At 42.9% G+C, this 22,644-nt stretch overlaps 1 protein-coding gene across 1 annotated transcript in view; it reads right to left on the reverse strand.

Annotated features, from left to right (window-relative positions):
* The window catches only part of ILF2 (interleukin enhancer binding factor 2), a 104,161-nt gene that overhangs the window by 62,699 nt on the left and 18,818 nt on the right, over positions 1-22,644 (reverse strand). The window contains exons 5-9 of the mRNA XM_085848684.1: positions 20,871-20,948; positions 16,060-16,162; positions 6,239-6,304; positions 647-763; positions 454-532 (exon numbers count right to left, since the gene is read on the reverse strand). Coding sequence (XP_085704810.1) covers positions 454-532; positions 647-763; positions 6,239-6,304; positions 16,060-16,162; positions 20,871-20,948 — 443 coding nt within the window. The remainder of the gene's footprint in view (positions 1-453; positions 533-646; positions 764-6,238; positions 6,305-16,059; positions 16,163-20,870; positions 20,949-22,644) is intronic.

Genomic DNA, 22,644 nt, shown 5'->3' on the forward strand with positions numbered 1-22,644 from the left:
CAATTCAGGAAAAGTCATCAATGATAATCGGAAGAGTCTGAGAAGTTGCAGTTTACAACAAAGGTTGGGTAAAGTTAATTTGTCGAACCCCTCATGCCATTTGTATCTTCACAACTGGTAGCTGTTATACAGATATGGGAGTGCAAAGTCATAAAAGGCTCTTCTCTATACATTTTTCCTGCCTCGTGATTTTGGCAAGCTTTATAGAAAAATTACAAAAATGCATCTTAGAAGAAGACATACGAGATGGCTATTATTGAAACTTCAAGACATTTAAGATCCTACTTTTAAAATGCTAGCAAGAGGCTTAAATAGTATTATGCAAACAGGAAACAAGGACAAGAAACCAGTTCTAAATAACCTGAAAAATAAATAAATAAAGCTCCAACAGAAACAAGCAAGTTAAATTGAAATACTGCTAAAGAAAGGTACAGTAGGTTTGTGTGTTCCTACGAGGATTGTGAAGCGTTTTCTTCAAACCAGCGCACGTGGCGAATGTCTGCAAGAGCGCTATGCAGCACCTTGATGTCCACTGGAACAGACAGATGTTGACGATGCAATGCAAACCCCAAGTGCCAGTGGAAATGTCAATATATTAGTTATTCAACATGAACAGCACAACACAAAAGTAATAAGAGGGGCTTACAATGCAGCTCAAGGTCAAGCTTGCGTAAATTTAGTGGCAGGGTGGTAATGAGAACACGCACAGTTGCTTCACCGGACACAATTTCAAATCCAGTGTTACTCGTTGTGATGGAGAACACTGCAGAGGGAGAAGACAGAAAGAGGGAAGGAAGTGAAATACAAAGCAAGTGCTAATGATGGTTTGTCTTAACTCTGATGTTGTTTTTTAACATATTACTTGAGATTTCATTATAACTACAGGCGTTTTGCCCCCCCCCCCCATGATGAAACCTGTGAACAGCTTTGCCAGCCTATGGATTCAAGGAACTAGAGTCTGCATCATCTCCCCTGCAGAAACAAGCCCAAATGAGAGATTTCAGAGTTTGTAACAATTTGAGCAGGGAGCGACTGATGGGAAATTGAGGAGTCGAGAGAGATGAATAGGAGATAGAAATGAAGAAAGACATCGAGGGGGGGCAAAGGAGGGAAAGGGAGTAAGTGGAAAAGGGGTGCGGGGGTGTGCGTGTCAGTAACAGCAGGCTAACATAGTAAGTCCAGCAGGATAGCCCAGGCAGTGCTGTTGAGTGACTGCAACATTCCAAACATAACACAATGGTTCGAGGTCTGCATGCCTGGAATAAGGCCAAATAATAACAACAAAAAATACCAGTTGATCATCCCCACCTGCTTCCTTTTTTGTACACTGCTCCTTCCCAATTCCATATCATCGCCAGGTACCGAAGGAAGGGAGTACGCAGTTTTTTTTTTTTTTACTCAGTTTGTTTGTTTTCTTGTTTGTCTGAGTGACATCTCAGCCATCCTTTGAGCTAGGAAGCTGAAATTTGGGGACAAAAGTGAAGATATGCTTTGGCAAAAGCGTTATTTTTTTGATTGATTAATTACGTAATTATTATAGATTTATTAATTCCTTATTTATTTTATTTCTCATCTGGGCAATGTCAAGCACTGGAGGATTTGTTATTTATTTATTTGACATTGGGGTGGTGTTCTTTGTACCTCTACTTGTTACTTATGAAATCTAAAGATTTCGTAAGTATATTGATGCCTTCCGTTTCTGTTTGTTTGTTTGTTTGTAGGCACGATAACTCGAGAATGGAAGAAGCTACCAATGTCAAATTTCACCACGTGATTAAGGAGGGTGATGGCTAGTGCTGATTAGATTTTGGTCAAAATCGGTCAAAGGTCAAGGTCACAGTGAGGTCAAATATTCGATTTTTGATGGTTTGGTACAGATAAGTCGAGAACGGAAGAAGCTACCAATGTCAAATTACACCACGTGATTCAGGAGGGTGGTGGCTAGCAGTGATTAGATTTTGGTCAAAATCGGTCAAAGGTCAAGGTTACAGTGAGGTCAAACATACAAAACATTCGATTTTTGATGGTTTGGTACAGAATCATCGTAGAAACTTCTGGTTTGCGTCGCGACCTTCTCTCGAGACAGCTTTTATTAGACAAGGTCAGAGGTCAAGTTGACGATTTCGTAAGTACCAGTCTATGACTGCTTGTTTTATTATTTTGTTAGACATCTAAAAATAATAATAATAATAAAAAAAACAAGCCGGGAGGCGACGATTGTTCGCGAGCATTATTGAACAATGCCACGATAGGTACAATTGAGTTCGTGGAAGCTTTTGAGGAAGCTCTACCGTAAAAATCTATCTCTTCCGTCAAAATTGACCAAATCAAATCGGATTTTTTTATATGTTGTACTTATGGACATTACGCACAGCTTCTAGGAAATGAAATTCCGAGAAAAAAAAAAAAGTTCAAGTGGTCGTGGCTCCACACACAAGGGGCGTGGGACGCCCCTCATACAAAAAGACACAACTAGACCATTATATCGAGCTTGTGTCCAAATTTCATCAAGATCGCATCAAACGTCATGGAGCTATGCTCTGGAGAGAGTCACAAACAGACAGACACACAGACAACGAAAACAGTTGTCACTGCTGGCGCACGCGAACCAATAATATATGTCGCACCCACATCCAAAGGAAGCACTGCAGTGAAGCGGCTGCACTGCTTAAAAAGTAGCCCAGTGGGAGACTGACGGTTACTTACCCAACAGGTGGGGTAACCTTACTGTCTTGATGCAAACTAACAATTAACACAAAAACTAAACAACAACAAACGAGAAACGAACAAAACACGGGGGGTTAGAAAGTTTCTTCTTCATTTTTTGACGGATGAATGGAAGGAAAGACATACAGTATTTTGAAGCGGTTTGCACCACTTAAAAATCAATATCTTCATGTGCGACTCTTGCACCATTCTTTGAATCGATCGTTTTGCCATTGTAGGTAGAGTTTTTATTGCCCCCAATTGTCGATGGAGTATTATTGGTAGAGTCGATACTTCTACCGAGTTGGACCAGGGAGCGCTGGTGAGTCCACATCCCACATATGTAAATCTGTGTATTAAATGTTTACTGTAGATCTATATAGAAAGGTGGCATAGCCAAAATTTTAATATGCAAGAAGTGTTTAGTTTTTTTGGTATTTCTCCATACATGTTTTATACATTTGTTTAGAACTGTGGATTGTATTTTTTTATGGGCTGAGTGAGTGTGTACGTGACATGTCAGGTATATGCCACACATAATATTTGTTTGGGGGTAGAAAACTGACATGTCTGGTACATGACTCATGCAATTTTTTTTTTTTGGGGGGGGGAGGAAGGGAGGAAGGTTAAAAAAAACAAAACAAAAAAACTTGCGTATTGGGTACATGTTTGTTGGGTACTAAAAGCTGGCAGCCATTAGGCAAAAAAACAAACAAACAAATAAATAATAAAAAGGGCCTCCTTCCTTAAAAAAAAAAACATCCAGATGATCAACTGGTATTTTCTTTTTATTTGGCCTAATGTGACTCCAGTCGGGGCAGCTGAGTCACTGTCTTTGGCTATGGTGCAAGGACAACAAAAACGCAGGAGGATTGTCAGGCCGACAGCAATCCAGTTGTGAAGTTCAGCTAGGTAAGTCTAAACATGGGAACGATGGAGGGAAGAGTTGGCGAGGTGGTGGATATTATGCAGAGAAGGAGGCTGGAGGTGTTGTGTGTGTTCAGGAGACCAAATGGAAAGGAGACAGTGAGGAGGCTAGCAGGACGATACAAGCTGTTGCAAGCAGGAGATGGAAGAAGAAACAGAGCTTGGACCTTAGTATCAGAAGAGATCAGCAAGGAGGTGGTTACAATGGAGAGATGAGAGATGTGTATGAGAGATGTGTGTGTGAGAGTGAGAGTGAGAGATACACATCAACAACTGATGTGTGCGTCACAAACAAGAAGGACCGAGGCAGAGAAGTAGGATTTCAGGGACACACTGGAGAGGATGATGGAAATGGTTGAGCTGGAGGTGATGCTATGCATTGCAGGTGACTTAAATGTACATGAGGGAGTTGTTTAGCTGGGTGAAGTGGAGTGTGTTCGTCGATTGGGATGAAGCACGAGGAATAGAAAGTGTCGAGATCAAGAGTGGAATAAGTATAGAAAGATGTTTGTGGGAGTTGCAGAAGATTTGTATGGAAGAACATCAGGAAAGAGCACTGTAACACCAAGGAATAGAAACAAGCTATGGTGAACGGAGGGAGTAGTGAAGTTATTCTGTGAGAAGGTGTGGAAGAGGACAGAGAAGATCAAGGATGAAGGACAAGTGGATGCAGCATTGTTAAACTTGTATTGTCAGAATAAGAAAGCAGCAAAGAGCTTTGGATAAGGCAATGAATCATATGAAAATGGCAGTGGACCAAAAGTTAGATGAGTATGGTAAGGGTATGAGGGGTTGGGAGGGGTGGAGGGGGGAAAGATGGTGAAAGGAAGTTGGTGACAGAGAGGGGCCAGTACTGAAAGTATGTGAAGGCTATTTCAATGAGTTGCTGAACCGGGGAGGAAGCACTGACAAGCTGGAGTTACCGAGCTATGTAAAGGAGGAATGTGGAAGTTGGAGATTACGGAGATTACAGAGATACAAGCAGCATGAAATAGGATGAATAATTAAATGGGAGAGCAACAGGTATTGATGAGGAACGTGCAGAGATGAAAAGTGCAGTGGGAGCGATTGTAGTCGGATGATGAAGAGGCCCGTCAAATATATTTACGAGAGAGGGTGAGAATCTGGAGGAGTGGCGGACTGGTCTAATGGTACCAATATGGAAAAGGAAGGTACAATATCCAGGGATGTACGAGACATCACACTTCTAAGTCACGTTATTAATCTCCTGGAGAGGATTCTGAATGGGAGAATTCGGAAAAGTGTGGTGCAGAAGATAGGTGAAGAACATCACAGGGGTTCTGAAAGAGAAGAGGCACTATGGATTGGTTCCTTACGCTTAAACAGGTGGTAGAGAATAGGTTGGACATGTAAAGGAGGAATGGCACGAGAATATGTGGACCTTGAGAAGCCTTATGACATGGTCCCGTGAGAGATGGTGATATCGACGTAAGCAAACGTTAGGATGGTGGAAGGTATGTACAAGGAAAGTAAGTGAAGAGTTATAGTTGGAGGTGTAATGTCATGGGAGTTCCCCATTAAGATAGGTTTAAGGCAGGGAAGCACACTCAGCCCACTAATGTTTATTATGGTGATGGAACAGAAATGTCAGCTGGTAATGGAGAGTGAGCAGGAGATGCAAGAAGTGTTGGAGGAGTGGAAGATGTTTGAGAAGCATGGACTGAAGATGATCCTGAGGAAGACGGAGGTAAGGTGGGTCAGACAGAAGAGAGAAACTGAACATCAGGTTCGAAGTGAAAGAGATAAGGCAGGGAAATAGATTTCTTTACCCAAGGAGAATGGTAACCAGTGATCGTACGAGTAGTTCGGAGGCAGGGGTATAGAAAAAGATACAAGTGGGTGTGCGAATGTATGGAAAAAAGTGGTGTTTGATAGCAGACAGGAAGACAGAGGAAGTTGAAAGGGAAAATCCTGAGGTCATGTGTAACAACGGCATACCTGTATGGCCTGGAGATGGTGGCACTGACATTGCAAGAACAACAGAGGTTATGCAAGAACATCTGAATCAGGAAGATTGCATGAGTGAAGAGGGTGAATAGGAGGAGGATTAATTAACTGAGGGATGAGATCAATGTGAAGATTGGTAAAGTATTGACCTAAGTGGGGAGGGCACTTAGAGGAAGATTGACTTCCGAAGAGAACAGATGTGTTCACACAGCGAGGAAGGAGAAAAAGGTGAAGGATGTCAGATTGAGATAGGAGGACTGCATGAAGAAGTACATCAGAAAGGTGAAGGCGGATGGAAAGTGGAGTGAGATGGCTGGCAATGAAGGTTTGTGGAGAAATGTTGTGGATGGAAGAGTAGTCGTTCAGTACCAATCAGCCTCACCCTATATAAAAAGATTTTGCAGAAGAAATAAATATATTTATCAATTTTGCTCTGCTCCACCGAGTTCATGAACACTTTAACAAGTGCTGGTTATGAGATCTACCTCTGTGCATCCAGAGACCATTTTCTGATTCAATGATTGCACTCGATAAGGAATGCGAAATAAAAATAAAAATTCAACAACAAAAAAAATGAATAAAGTACAGACAGAAAACAAGACGATGCTAATCAAAATGCACACGTTTTAAAATTCACCTTCTTTTGGGTTCTGTATCTTCAACATGTCCATCACTTTGTTTCCCAGAGCTATAACAGCCTCCACTATAAAGTGAAAACAAGTCAACATTATCATTCAAAAAACATGAATTCAAAGACACCAATTAGTGATTCCTTACTGCCAATACAAAGAACCATCAATTAAAGTCCAAGTGACATCAAAACATTGACATTTACTTTCAAGTTCCTCCATCCAGCCCCTTCCACCCCCAACCGCCATCAAATTAATGCAGTACAAGCTTCCCTCCATTTAAAAATCAAAATGAATGGCAACATGAAAACAACTGGAGTGTTTCCAGAAGGCTCAATTATAGGCACAAAGAAAAGTGTTGCTCTTGCAGACCATACTTTTACAAATCAGTCCTTCAGTGGCTAAAAAGGCTGACATTTCATTCACTTTACAAAAAAAAATGTAATAGCTTGGGGGCTCCGAAATATTATGTGCGCACATGCATGTACATGCAAGTCTCATCAAAAAATTAATATGCATCACAGACCATTTGACTAAATCAATATTTCTCAGACCAGAACTCTATTTATCTTCTACTATAAATGGCCGAGGTGTGTGTGTGTGTGTGTGTGTGTGTGTGTGTGTGTGTGTGTGTGTGTGTGTGTGTGTGTGTGTGTGTGTGTGTGTGTGTGTGTGTGTGCGTGTGTGTGCGCGCGCGCCCGGGGGGGGGGGGAGGGGGAGGGGGGTGAGCGGGGTGTGTTTTCGTGGAGTTCTACTGGAGCTTTCTGATGTGGAATGTGATACAACAAAATGATAAGCATAATATTCTGGGTGGATTAGGCTAATTAACAACAAAGAATCCGTTAGAATGTCCATGATTTAAATGCACACCATGTTAAGGTGTATAAAGCAGCTTAATAGGTCCTTCCACTGCATGGCATTCTAATTACAAAATAAACTAGAACTGCCACGTTATAACTGCTGGCAGTGATGACCGAGTCCCAAGACATCCGGCTTTGATACAAATACCACCCTGCTTTGATATAACACAGGACTGACGAGTTACGGACCGATTGACACGAAGTGTTCAATCTATCTTTTACGTATGCAGTTAGCCCTTTTTCCTGAATACATAGTCAGTATCAATCACATTGGTGTTTAAATAACCTGAACACAAAGTAATAAATATTGACACCATTGGTGCAGAGCGTAAAGGGGGATTCCCCTGAGTCTAATGAGGCCCCACATGTTTCACAAGTTATGGACTGAGGAACAGGGCACGTTCGATCCATATATTATGCACACAGGTTACCATTTTTCCTGGGGCTATCATCGGTATCAATTGACTTGCTACTCCTGTACCCTCAAATGCATGCAGGCGCAGCCAAGTGAGCCTTGTAGTTATACCAAAAACAAACAAATTTTTTTTTTCTGAACTTCTCAGATTCATATAATTAAATTATTCCCGCTGTCAGACCTTATGGCTGATCGGGTTGAAATTTGAAACGTACATTCCAGGTATTTGCTAGATCACAATTGTGAAGTTTCACATTGAATGATGCAGTGGTCCCAGAGTAAACATGATTTAATATCCCTCCTTCAATCCAATATGGATGCCAAACCATATGACCTATACCAAAAGGAGGTGGGAACTTTTTGTTCGTCATGGATAGGTGGTCATACTTGTAAAGTTTCACCTCGATCTGTTCAGCCGTTTCGGAGAAGAAGGCTTATAATTTATTGTTTTTTTCAATCCAATGTGGCTGCCGAACCATGTGACCTATTACATCATAAATTTATATTCTCCCTCTCATGGGGCCGGGGATAATACTTAAGTTTCGTGTTAATTGGATGAGGTGCGTTTTTCTATCCAAGATGGCTGCCAAACCATGTGACTTCATAATTTTTACCATATATGGAGACATGAGGGTAGATGATAGCTGCAAAGTTTTGCTTCGATAGGTTAAGTGGTTCCAGAGGAAACATCATTTAATATTTTTCTTAAATCCAATATGGCTACCAAACCATGTGGCCTATCAATTATTCATTAACAAACTTATATCCCCTACCCAAGGAGAATACGTTTATGAAGTTTCCCCTTGATCTGACCAGCTGTTCTGGAGAAGATGTTTTAAAGTTTTAGGGTAAATTCAATATCGCCACCAAACCATGTGACCTATCAATTACAAATTAACAAATTGTAAAAGAATGTCATGGGAAATGTGTGTGTAAAGTTTTGCCTCAATCTGTCCAGCTGTTCTGGAGATCTTAAAAAAAAAAAATTCAAAACAATATGGCTGCTGAACAAAGTGACCTATGACATCATCATTTTTTATTCGGTGACTTGTTGCATAGATGATGCTCAAGAAATTTCTAATTTTTCCGATGCAGCATTCTCCCTGTCAAATTTTCACCAGGACACCACTTCACCAATGATGTCACAATTTTTTTTTAAATCACACATGTTCCCCATGGAGAGTTCTTAACAAGCGGCAAGTTTCAAATTTTTCCATTGCACGGTTTCAGAGATACAGAGGTCCAAAGTTTTTCCGTTTTTCAAAGATGGCGCCCATACCACGTCACCTATGACATCATAATTATCAATTAAGTATGCTGTCAAAAAAGATACGTACTACGGTGAAACTTTTGTGTCGATCGGAATTACGGTTCCTGAGAAAATGGATTTTAAAGGGAAAAAAACCCAAAAATCGCCGGTGGAATAAAAAATATATTGTTACGGTTGTGGAAATTCGCATTACACCAGAAAGAGTCCTCAGGTGAGATATCTCGATAAGTCCATGTGTAGCTAGCCCACACCCGTTGTATAGAGGGAATTTATGTGATCCATTCGGGCTGCGATCCTTCAGTTAGCCATTTTTTCTTTCTCTATTGTTATTTTCGACCATTAAGCCGCTAACAACGCAAACAGCCACTACCTTTACCTTCACAACTCCATCCCGCAAACATCGCTTCACCACCATAACCATCAAACCACCACAGAAAACCCTCCACCACCTTCGCCTTTCTCCTTCACAACCAACAACCGCACTACCTGTGAACACTGAACGTCAGGCTGTCTAGGGCCCGTTCGGCGATTGGTGCCAAACGCACCGAGCCTCGAGCGCGAATGGCGGCCTTTCCGAGGGAGAAATTCGGATCCAAAATGCTTCACGCCCACTTCCCCTCCGTCCAATGGGCGAGCGCGAGGCGGCTTGGCCCCGCCTCCAAGCGCGTGTATGTGAAGTCCGTTTATGCAAATATGCGGATCAAGGGAGGTTCACGCCCCTTTTTGCCCGACCAATGGCTGAACAGAGGGTGGCGTGGCCCCGCCTCCAATCGCATATTTGCATATCGGCTCCTCCTGAGTCCTATAAAGATGAGAGCGCAAGGCAACTCGTGGGAGAGAGAGGGTGAGTTGAGCTGGGAGGAGTTCGGGAAGAATTAGAGAGAAGTTGCGGAGGAGTTGCAGGGAAGACTGCGGATGGTGACGAGGTTGCGGTGTGGGGGTCGCTCGACTCGCCGCGGGATCCAGGCCAGCCAGCCATACCCCTCTCCCTGAGCATCAGCGATTTCCCCCCCCCCATTCGCGCTGAGATAGTGCCGAGGGGGCCCCGTTCCTCCCCCACCCTAAACGTGGTGCCAACAAGACCGCTCGCGCGGAGCACGCTGGAGAGGACTCGCCGACCACGCCAGGGCACGGAGTCGGGGCGCAGCGGCACGAACATTGCAGCTTGCCCGCCATACGTGCCTTTTATTATTATTACTGTGACTGAATACGTGCCTTCTGTGCTGTCTGCGTGTGTGAAATAAATGTGCTTGTTCAATTGTTCCCACATTGCTTCGTCTCCTTCCTTTTGTTGACTCTCCATCCTGAATCACGTAAGAGATTGGTAGTGGGTGCAAGTTCCCGGTAACTAATCTGAACCATTGAGGTCGACGATAACTCCGCTCGGTTATCTCGATAGTACGGAACGAACCGCTTAAGCGGTTCGTGTCCAAAGTCGACCTGCGGCGAGGTACGATCGCCCGATTAACCATCCGTGTAGGTACTTAGGTCGAGTTTGGCGAACAACCCTATCCTACGCGGGTGGCCGATTGGCACGATTGTGGTGAGGTCGAAAGACCGACCAGTGACGAGCTCCCGGCGTTGTTCCGAGAGGGTCACGCCTGAATTCTCCGTCCGGTGGGCGACGTGCCACAATTCGAGTTACGTGGCCAATCGCACGCCGGCGGGTGCGAATTCGCACCAATATATTGTTGTGGTTGACGAAATTCACAAACCACCATTCAGGTCCCTTAGGTGAGATATCTCTGTAAGTATATGTGTAGTTAGGCCCAAACCCGTTGTTTCGAGGGAATAAATGTCATTCAGTCGGGCTGCGACTCTTCAGGATCGCCGTTTTTCTTTTACTATCTTTATTTTGGACCAGCCGCCATTACTACCACCACCAACCACGTCTCAACAGCCATCACCACAACAACCACCAACCACAACGCCGCTACACAACAACAACCACCAACCGCAACGCCGCATCACAACAACAACCACCAACCACAACGCCGCTTCACAACAACAGCCACAACCTTTACCGTCACAACTCGCCACCATCGCATCCACACCATCTCGCGCCACTCGTGGGCACCGATACTGGACTCGTGCAGGGCGCGCACCGAGCAGCGTATTCAGAGACATCACAGACTTTCCGAAGAAAAACGGATCAAAAACGACTCACGCCCACTTTTGTTCCGTCCAATCGGTGAGCGAGGGGCGATTTGGCCCCGCCTCCAGGGCGTTGGAGGGCGGTCGCTATATGCAAATTCATGGATCAAAAAGCATTCACGCCCACTTTTCCTCGGGCCAATGGGGAGCCAGTTAGAGAGGTGAAGGGTCGGAGGCAGAGGGTCAAGGGTGAAAGAGCGAAGCCACGGGGCTTATATAAACGGCTGCGTTCGTCAGTAAAGAGAGTGGTGCGGAGTTCAAGGGAGTCGTCGGTGGAGCTGGAAAGAAGTGGGAGAAGTCAAGAGTGAAGAGTTGGGACGAGCCAAGAGAGGAGACGGAGAGGGCGAGTAGACGGAGCTGTGGAGAGGTGACGGCGGCGAAGGCGGACGAGGGGGTGCTCGCGTCGGTGCCGGGAGCTGCAGGGGGAGAGCCCAGCAACGCGACCGAGGTCGAGGAGGAGACGCTCGCCGCGGGGCCCGAGATAGGGTGATATCCTCCTTCCCCCGAGCATCAGCAACCCCCTCCTGTTTCCCCCCGCGCTGAGATAGTGCGACAAAGGGGGCCCCCTTCCCACCCCCTACCAGACACTGTCCGCGAGGCCCGCGGAGTTGAGGCGCCACCGCCGCTCTGCGTCTCATCATCAGACGGTAGGCCCGACCCGGTCTCGGCCCCAGGCCCGCCTCATCCTGGAGGGTGGTTCTCTTTTCTTTTGCTTTGGGAATATGTGTTGTCGGCGCCGTCTGTGAAGTAAAATTGTATAAGTGTTGCCGTGTGCCCGGGAGTCGGTTAGATCTGCATTGTTGCATTTGCTTTTTGTGTAATATTGCATTGTCTTCTTCTTTTACATGTGCTTTTGGTGGAATTGTATATGTGTGCTTTCCGTTCATCGCGAAATAAATGTGCTTATTGTTGAACTGTTTTCCCGCTTCGCTTCGTCTTTTCCTCTATTGAATCTCCATCTTGCTTCACGTAAAGGGTTGGTCGTGGGCTAAAACGCCCGATAATTAATCGAACCGTCGAGGCCGACGAATAACATCGCTCGGTTATCCCGATAGTACGGAACGGGTCGCTTAAAGTGGCCCGTGTCCGAAGTCGACCTGCGGCGAGGTGCGATCGCCCGGTCTACCCTCCGTGTGGGTACTTAGGTAGGTCGAATTTGGCGAGCAACCCTATCCCACGCGGGGGCCGATTGGCACGATCGCGGTGAGACCGAAAGGTCCACCCGTGACTAGTTCCCGGCGTTAGTCCGAGAGGGTCACGACTGGATTGTCCGTCCGGTGGGCGACGTGCCGCGATTCGAGTTACGTGGCCGTCCGCACGCCGGCGGGCGCGAATCCGCAACAATATATAAACAGAAGAAAAACAATAAAATAACCCAGCCTTGTAGGCTTGGTACCCTAATAACAAAAAGAATGATAGTATTCCATATTAATTAATATTACTAATAATAATAATAACAAACGCATAAATCCCACCCTGACTCAAGCACATGTGGGCTCGGTGAAAGGCAAGCGAATGCTCAAGCAATACAGCAGGCAGGTATGCTACAAGGCCGTAAAGACCAATGAAAATTTGGTCCAATGCACCAACGGGCCCACGATTTGTTAGAAATGATGAGAATGTCGAACAGCCTGATGGTGGCTTAACAGTGAAAATAGTTGGGTTAGCTCTTTGAAGGTCCTAGGTCCAAGCCAATGCCATGCCAAAATAACACCTGGTGGGTTGACTCAGCCTATCATCCTTTCCAGTTCAACAAAATGAATCCCGGTTTACTGGGAAAACTTAGCCATTTGACGATTGGAGTATCTTGTGGCCGAGTGGCACCCATCCAGAATTGTGCCTCACGCCAATGAAACTGCCCCGGCAGCGCGAGGTGAATCGTCCATTATCCATCCATTTGGAATATGGCCCAATATGCTTATGTTGTGTTGAAAACATGCAGAAAAAAAAAACAATTAATGGCAAACTGGATGCCGAATTAATGACGAGTCAGGACTTTCATGTTCCAATTACCAATTCTGCCATTTGCCAATGAGCCCAACACGTATGAATCATACTTAGCGTTTTACAATTCGAGCTGTGCCAAAAGTAAAAGATATTGTCAATGTTGGCAGGATTTTCCAGATTCCCAACACAATTCTTCATATCCACAAATTCACAAACTAAATTCATTCAATTACCCTTTATATTAACATACACAAAATGTAAAATACAGGTAGTCGTCGACTTACGACCACAATTGGTTCTGACCGACCGGTCGTAAGTCGACTTGGTCGTAAGTCGGCCAACGTATATTTTACATACAAAAAAAACAAAAAAAACAAAGTAGAGTTTGGGGCCACTTTACGTGGTCGTAAAGTGGTCATAAAGTCGAACAGTCGTAAGTCGCATAGGTCGTAAGTCGACGACTCACTGTATAGGATTGCATAAAACACAATTACATTCATAAAGACATAAATTATAATTAATCTTTATGAAGACACTATTAAGCTTCATTCGCTTGAATCAACATTTCGTGATTTTATTTGGAAAACAGATTTAACTTGTAAATGTGTGTATTGCCAAACTAAGTCCAAAACATAGGGGCAATAGCACTGGGTGCTCACCTGGTAGTGGCTTTATAAGATAATAATAATAATAACCAGGGAACCACTGGTAGGCATGGATGACCCACAATCTATCTATAATTCCAGCAATGTGTGTGTGTGTGTGTGTGTGTGTGTGTGTGTGTGTGTGTGTGTGTGTGTGTGTGTGTGTGTGTGTGTGTGTGTGTGTGTGTGTGTGTGTGTGTGTGTGTGTGTGTGTGTGTGTGTGTGTGTGTGTGTGACCGCTGTTTCTCGACAACCTCTGGTCCGATCTAATTGAAACCTGCCGGGTATATTGCTGGGGACCTGAGGATGTGCCTTTTCAAGGTTTGATATTAATCGGACAAGTGGTTCCCAAGTTATGGCCATTTATTTACCAAACCAATGGGAAGACACGTTGTTGCGTGGGCGTGGCCGATGGGGAAGGGAAGCACAGCCACGTTCCCCGTTACAGGTTACAACGCACGGGCTTCCGGAGAGTGATGACTTCGTGTATTCTAATAATTTCTCGATTTCTTATGCGCATTTATAGATAAACACAATGGCCCAAGTTATGATCGTTTTCATATTAGACGGTGTATAAATTTCGGGAACATCAAGAGTGCTGGTATGCTCCGAACCAGGAAGTAAATTTTTTCTCTCTCTTCTCTTCTCTTTTTGTTTTTCCTTGCCACGACATTGCGAAAAGGTAAAATACGTTGGCGCTAATTGAATAATTGGGTATTAAAAATAAATTGCGAATAATCGTAACTGCGAATAATATCGAACTTCCGGGTCACGCACGTACGGGCACGTGAGAGCGAAGAAACGGCCTGTGTGGTTTATTTATTTATTATTATTATGAATTTTTTTTTTTCATTTTTACGGGCACGTACTAGTATTTGTAATGGAGAATAAAGTAAAGTAAATACCTATGGATTTTATTTTTGTAATGCTGTGAACAAACTTTGGTACACCATCGGTGATGAAGGTTGTGGTCAAGTTTCATCAAAATTGTGCGTGTAGTTTTGAAGAAGAAAGCAAATACATAATTATTTTAGGGGGCAACCCCCCTTACACCCCTTTGGAGCCCAATATTTCAAATGGCACGAACAAACTTTGGTACGTCATGGGTGATGAAGGTTGTCGTGGAGATTCATCAGAATTGTGTGCATCATTTCTGAGAAGAAAGCAAATACCTCTTCAGGGGGGGGGGGGATGGGGGAAACTCACTCCCACCCCACCCCCTGTAAACTCCCTCTGCAGACCCCTTCTGACCCCGTTGTTGTTTCTGTTAATGCCAACACAGGTGATGAAGGTTGTGGTCAACTTTGATTGAAATCGTGAGTGTAGTTTCTGAGAAGTTGCAAGTACTGTATTTGTGGATGGACAGACGGACGGACGCGCCATCCCAAAAGCTCCCCGGAGCTATGTTCCAAGTGAGTTAAAAAAAAAAAATAATAAATAATAATAATAGTCCCGATAGTTCAGGGTGGTGGGTAGGGTTGGGGATCCTAATTTTGTTTCGGTAAATATGGACGTGATAGCGTCGCTGCCAGTGTGAGGGGCAATTTCAAGTCGTACAAAAATACACCAATTATTTGGGGAATCAATTCGTCCAAGCAGATATGTTTGACTTTGATAGTAAAATATAAAACAGGAGAGTTTTAAACAAGTGTATAATTGAAGTGTAGTTATGTATATCAATTTATATATACTTCATATGACCAGGTTTGCATAAACACAGCTTATGATGAAATTCTCAACATATAATGGAAATACAAGATTGTCTTTTGACAATTGTCTCTGCTCCGATTGGCATTTCGTTGCAGAATTTTCCGATTCACAATTTGTACAGTGCTGTTTATGAATGGGGCAGATTGACAGATGGCATGTGACAGCACAATAGATGCAAAACAACAGAGACCATGGTACAGAATTGTCAAACTGTTGGATAAAACAACATGAAAAAAACATCAATAACCACAAAGGGTTCCATCAATTTGTGTGCAGCACATGACTGTATCACTGCTGGGAGCATGGCAGCACTGCTGATGCAATTTCCCCTGTAGGTTATAACAGGAATTTGAAACTTGTACAAGGTGCCATTGATCGCTCATCTCTGCAAAAGACACCATAGGATCTTTAACATCGCCAATCTAAAGTTAGCAGCCCCAACACCAAATTTAACATCCATATGAAGGATGGTGCATAAACTGATGTTATTGCCCTGCAAGAGAAACATGAGGATGAGTATATGGCAGGGTCGAGATTCAAGCCCATACAAGAGATCTCAGTAGTGATTGTGCATACCTCTGAGCTATCCTGCCAGTCCAATGAAGGGTTAAATGCTAATAATTGAATAGCGACAAAAATCATTTTGGAGATACCTCCCTGTGCTGGTATAGTACTGTATAATACTCCAAAAACATCACAGGTACTACAGTGGCATGCTCAAAGTAACATGGCAATGTGGTAAACATTCAAAAAATAAATAAATGAATAAAAAGCAAACTGCAACATTAAAAGCAGGAGATCGTGTCAACGTGCAATTGCTAAAACTCACTGGTCGGCAGGATCTTCAAAATGACCACCATTTCAGCCACATTGTGCCCAACCATCATGGTTCCCTTTTTGTAGCAACCCACCTGACGTGCCTCCTCAATTTGCTGAAAAGTTAAAAAGGGAGTCGCAAAATCAGGCAAGTAACTTGAATAAACGATCAATTTAAAAATGATTATATATTATATATAAATTGTACAAGAATGGGGCAGTTGGGATTACACATTTTTTAAAGAAGAGGATGCTTCCAATCAAAAGTAAAAAACTAGATTGACTCCGCTAATTTGAGCAAAAAAGCGAGAGCAGACCCGGTCTCTTGCACAATAGACCCCGAGCCTCAGCACGTGTTCGGTTTTCATTTCGATACGACTGCTCATTGCCGGTCACATATGCTGGTACTTGAGGTCAAACGGAGTGCTTTTATTTATTTTGCAAAAGCAAAAGTCAAATCATATCATCGAAGGGGTGCTCTGCTCTTTTTTGTTTTTACATACACGTGATCTGGTGTTGGACGTATGTGGGTGAGCATGTGTGCGCTTGTTGTTGTTTTTGTGTTTCCAGAGCACGAACACAGCTGGTTTCGCGTCTGCGTTGGGCATGATGAGGTGTTGGGGTTCTCGTTGGGTGGTGTGCACATGATGATGTGGTGTTTGGGATCGCGTGTTTGTTGCTCACCTTATCCAGCCGTTTGCACCATCCAGTTCTCGCCTTTTGCATCAGAGGTGTGTATTGTGTGGGTATATCCACCGTCTCCCCAGTTCGACTACCCTCCCAGCTCTTCACGTGCCACGCTTTCAAAATCAACCTGTCGTTTGTTCGATGTAGTGTCATGGACACGGGTCCCATTAAAGTCGTGTGAGTGTGTGTGTGTGTGTGTGTGTGTGTGTGTGTGTGTGTGTGTGTGTGTGTGTGTGTGTGTGTGTGTGTGTGTGTGTGTGTTCTCCATAACACCAAAACCATAAAACCTATCAGCCTGAAACTTTGCATGCATACTAAGAAAACTCCAAGGAAGTGCATGACTGAAAATTGGGTGTTTGGGTTAATTAAAACACCCCTTTTGAAGATAGTTAACAGCCTTATTTAATTATATCCTTCATCAGGTGATCCTCGGCCACCTCGCTCTCTGGGTCCTAAGGCGTTTCCTGGGTAACCTTGCTGGGGTCTGAACCTGCCATGTTTTTTAGCCTGCTCAACCATGCCTTGACTTGGAATAGGCCACGATTTCTTATGATAAAAATGTTGTTTTCACTTTCCTCACTCATATTATCGAATGCCTGTTCATCATCGCTATGAATCGCTGGGTACATTGCAATGCTTATAAATACCCGGAGACGTCAGCGTTCGTGGCTCGACACTTTGGGTGCCTCCGGGAGGTATATGCTTAATGTGCTGCTAAATGCGTGCCAAACTAGCTGTTTCAAAACAACAGTTTTGTTGGAGTGCTTCCTCACTCATAAAATGGAATGCCTGTTCATCACAGCTACAAATCGTTGGGAGCATTGCAATGCTTATCAACATCCGGAGACGTCAGCGTTCGTAGCTTGATATTTAATTTAGCGACTCTCCGGCAGGTGTATGTTTAATGTGTTGCTAATCGCATGCCAAGCTAGCTGTTTCTTATCCGTTTTGTTGGAGTGCTTGCTTGAGTGCTCAAGCCACTTGGCGAGCGCTCTCCAAGCTGCTTGGTTGTTCGTTTCGGTAAAAGTATCTGTGCTCTCAAGGAAACATCGATTAGACAGACTATGTTTCCACTTTCCGCCTGTGTTGGGATCTGTGGTGCCGTGTGGTTTGATGTCTCATCTGCTAAAAATGTGAAATATTATTTTTACAGGATACTGCTTTGTTTAACCTTTTGTACGAACTCCTAATATAATCCACCCCTCACTTCGACATTAATACATATATAAAAACAATAAGGTCCATCTCACCACGTGCTTGCCATGATCTTACTGTGAAGGCAGAGAGCATAGATCGACATTTTGTGTTCTTGGCCTTGATATATTTTTCAATTGGATTTTGCTAATTTCCCACTCATTCCTCTTTCAAAGAACTCTGTTTCAAGGCAAATCTTTGCGTTTGTCGTTTTTACGTAATTTTTGTGTGTGCACGTTTATAAACTGTATTACCGTAATGGAAGTGCGTGTGTCGTCGTCGATTGGCATCTACATATGTGGGTTTCAGAATGTGGAATGGAGTCCTCCCAATGTGGGCTCAAAGTATCCACCTTTATTTCGGTAAGGGGTCACGATTCACGGACCAATCTATGAAGTTTTCTGTTCTCAAAGTTTTGTGCCGAAGGATCTCTTCAGGATTGTTACTGAGCCCAGGAACGGCTTCCAACTGTAGTTTGTAGTGATATTCCCAGGATGGTTTTCAATATCTCTGTGAGGTTCTTCTTCATCATCACTGGTACAACTTTGGCATTCTTCAGCTTCCAGGATCTTTTCACTTCATGCTTGAGGTCTTGCTATTTGGTTATTTTCCTGATTTCTGCATCGTTAGTCCAAAATCACTGGTATCAACACCTCAATTAGCAATGCCTTCATCTCTTCTTTTTTTTGCACCCAAGTATGATATCTGGTCACAATGCTTTGTTTTCGATGTTCATGCCCAATGGGATCATGAGGTCGTACGTGAGCGGTACTTCAATGTTTTCAGTGATTGCTTTTGGTTAATTTTCCCACAAAATTTCTCGAACTGGAATATCAAAGTTTTTCAGATGTACCAACGGATTACTTTACAAACTGTTGTGTCATTGTGTGTACAGCTGTTCTGACATTTTTTTTTTCGTGTTCAGTGATTATTATCAGCATCACATATCATTCATTCTCTTTGTTAACCCTACCTCCACACCTCACCTGTCTCCCCCCCCCCACAGTTCTCTCTCACTTTGCCCCTCCTCGCTCCCCCCTCCTAATAAATCGTGCACACTAACAGAAATATATTTAGCCTGTGGGTAGGCATAGCACTCAACTGCAAAATATACATACAAATCAACTAACGAGATATTTTCATACATTTTGGATGTAATAAATCCAGATGTGCGGAAATATTGTTTACAACCTTTAACACCACTTTGTTCTCACTCAGAAACACCAAATTGGCTCATCACTATATTCATAGCCTGGAGCAAGCATTAGTAATAAAACATGCAAAGTGTTTTTAATGACTTTCAATTGATGTCTGTTAATGAAGATGTTTGATATTAACCTCTCATACACATGCATGACAGTTTGATCACAGCAGAGCGACCTTGAGCAGGAACAAGAATCTCAGCAGAAACACAAAAAATAAAAAAATAAAATAACTACATTAAAAAACAAAAAAGCCTTTCTGGGGTAAACTTTAGAATAACTGATCAAGTATTGACATACCAAAAGGGGCATTATACCCACTAATGATTATTACAATTCCTTTTTTGCAATGAAAAAAACAAAAAAATGAGAAAAAAGATTGTGCAAAATAGATTATTGAGATCAAATGTCTTTTTTCACATTATAAAAGATGATGCATGCTATTTCAGTTTTAAATTTGCAAGAGAATATCACAATTCAGATAAGATAAAAGTGTTGTTTGAAAATAATACAGAAGCAATTGCATGGTTGATCATTTTATGTAAACAGGTAAACCTCCACAAAATTGTGCATGCACCTGTTAAAACTTTTATAAAATAAGAACAAAAGGAAGGAATTTATTTATTATTATTTTTAAACAAGATGATAGTAAAGAAAACTACGACTTCTTTCACAGCCAAAATTATTCTCACCTTTTGGGGAGTTGGCCGGTTACTGTCTAAGTCTTAAACGAACCAGCTGGTCATGCCCGACATTCAACTGAAGGTGACAGGTATTTGGAACTAGGGTACCGGCAATAACTCATGTACTCTTCAAAAAAGCACCGTGGGATCTTTTACGTCCATCAAATAATGCTAGCAGGCGTGTCCACAGCTTAACGTCAATCTGAAGGATGGCATTCCTGGTGTTGGCTTAATGGTTAGGCTGTAGGGCTTGGGATTCTCAGATCCTGAGTTCAAATCCAACTCGGCTGTTGAATTAATACCAGGTGGGGTTGACTCTGCCTGTCATCCTTCCGAGGTCGGCAAAATGAGTGCCAGCTTGCTGGTATCCTGTGTCAGAGTGGTGACTCGTCCAGGATTGTGTCCAATAGCTCAGGAGACTGCTGAGGCAGCACCAACGCTCTGCACAGAGCATGGTCCCAATCTCCTCCTCCTCTTCCTTCATAAACTTTCCTTTTTCTCTCTCCCTCACAAACCTACCCAATTAAAAAAAAAAACATTGTACGGTATTTAAAAAAACAAACATTGTACGGTATTGTACGGTGGTGGGCTTGGGATCCTTGAATCGTGAGCAAAAATCCCACTCAGCTGTTGAATTAATACCAGGTGGGGTTGACTCTGCCTGTCATCCTTCAGAGGGCAGGGAAATGGGTGCCAGCTTGCTGGTATCCTGTGTCGGAGTGGCGACCCATCCAGGATTGTACCCAATAGCCAAGGAGACTGCTTAGGCAGCACCAACGCTCTGCACAGAGTATGGTCCCAATGGATGGATGGAGGAATGGAGGAATGGAGGAATGGAGGAATGGCACACGTTGTGATTAAACACCAACATAACAGTTTGGAGTGGGGCCGAGAACCAAACACAGACAAAAGGCTCAAATGCAAGTGTGCTACCTCTGCACCATCCTGTTGGACACATTACAGTTCATAAAAGTGATCTGCTGAATGAAAACATTTGTCTACTCAGGTAAAGAAAGAAACAAAGCCTGTAGCATAGCAATGACATGCCTTATACATACCACTTCAAATGTTCCTGGAGCCACAATGAGATTCTCCAAGATACTGTTTATCTTGGTCACTAGGGAGAGGATTTCAGCCTGGGGAAAAAAAAATTAAAAGCAAAATTCAAATTCAGTTTCAAAATTATTTTTTGTAAACAATAAATAGCTCATCGTATGTTCAGTGTAATGCATTTTCACAATCGCTGCCATTTTCCCCGAATCAGGATATATCGTGTGCAGTTGTGCGATTGGAAGTTGCAGTGCGAAAATGGCAGATCGTGCTTCCCGTCACAAATTTTGACAAAAAGAAACTGGAAAGCATCTCAAAATGCAAAGCCTGTCTGCATCTGCTTTGCACTCAAACCAAGCTTCACGAAAACGAGTTAAAAAAAATTTTTTTAAACATTTTATGAATTTGTGTTCTCTGCATTCTCATAATAAAGGTTTCTAAGATTTGATGACATAAGCTCATTTTGTAAAAATGTTATGGACTAGCCAGACACACTGAAACTCAATGGTAAATAAACACGAAAGCGATTTTTTTTAAAAGCCAGTTCGTCTCACGCTTAAGAGGCTGTGGAGGGGTTAATAAGGGGTCTTTAAAGTCACTCTATGCCTGGTGTTGGCTTAATTGTTAGGGTGGTGGGCTTGGGATCCTTGAATCGTGAGCAAAAATCCCACTCAGCTGTTGAATTAATACCAGGTGGGGTTGACTCTGCCTGTCATCCTTCAGAGGGCAGGGAAATGGGTGCCAGCTTGCTGGTATCCTGTGTCGGAGTGGCGACCCATCCAGGATTGTACCCAATAGCCAAGGAGACTGCTTAAGCAGCACCAACGCTCTGCACAGAGTGTGGTCTCAATGGATGGATGGATAGTCACTCTTACTTTACCCTTTCACATTTTGACATAGTTTTTAATTGTTTTTCCTCAGATTCTCAAAATAAAGGGTTGTTGAAAATTTGATTATAAAAGCTCAAAATGGTTAAAAATAAAATTTAAAAAAGTTATGGCTTGGATACACAGCCACCTCTTCATTTTCTGTTCCACACAGACCAAATATTCAAACGATTATTTATAACGGCTTTTTACATGCTGTCCTGTCTCTGAGCAACCACTGAACATGGTTATATTTATTTTTTTTCATAAAGTATTGTGACGGCTAAATAAATCATGTGCCAGAATTGAAACACACACAACACGTATACTCTTAGAATAGTTATTTTCGTATTGTACGTTTAGAATAGTGCCTTCCCTGTTGGGGTTATTATGGAATTAAATGCAATGGGTTGGGTAGCCAGCACCCCCTCAACCCGTTTGGATAACATCAGCACGTAATGACGTGTGCCGTGAGTGCCATCATCACGTTGGGTGTGCATTGTGTTACCGCCATGGCTTCTCGGCATGTGCGACTAATTACCAGCATTCTGGAACCTTCGCCGAAGCCATGGCTTTCGAAGCGCATGTCAAATTCACACATTCCCATTTAATGTTTAAAGCCCCACAAAGTCCTTGTTTGTATGGACATTGTTGATACATTTTTATCATAATGGATTTGAAGGTGATGAAATAAATAAATTGACAATAGTTAAAACTTGGTATTAAAATGAAAATGTTAAACCTGAAATAAAATGTACTCAAATAGGATATCATGTTTTAAGTATGTATCCATCTGGAATTAACATAATTATATTTCTCCTTTGTATGGAAAGATCACCTGTATGTTAAAAGTGTAAACAGGTTGAACTTTGCCAGTAAGTTGAATATAAGAAGAATTGCCAATCATTTTAAAGCT

The sequence above is a fragment of the Eptatretus burgeri genome, chromosome 12 (assembly GCF_056783735.1).
Source record: "Eptatretus burgeri isolate ZD-2024b chromosome 12, Ebu_testis_v1, whole genome shotgun sequence".
In the NCBI taxonomy this organism is placed as follows: Eukaryota; Metazoa; Chordata; class Myxini; order Myxiniformes; family Myxinidae; genus Eptatretus; species Eptatretus burgeri.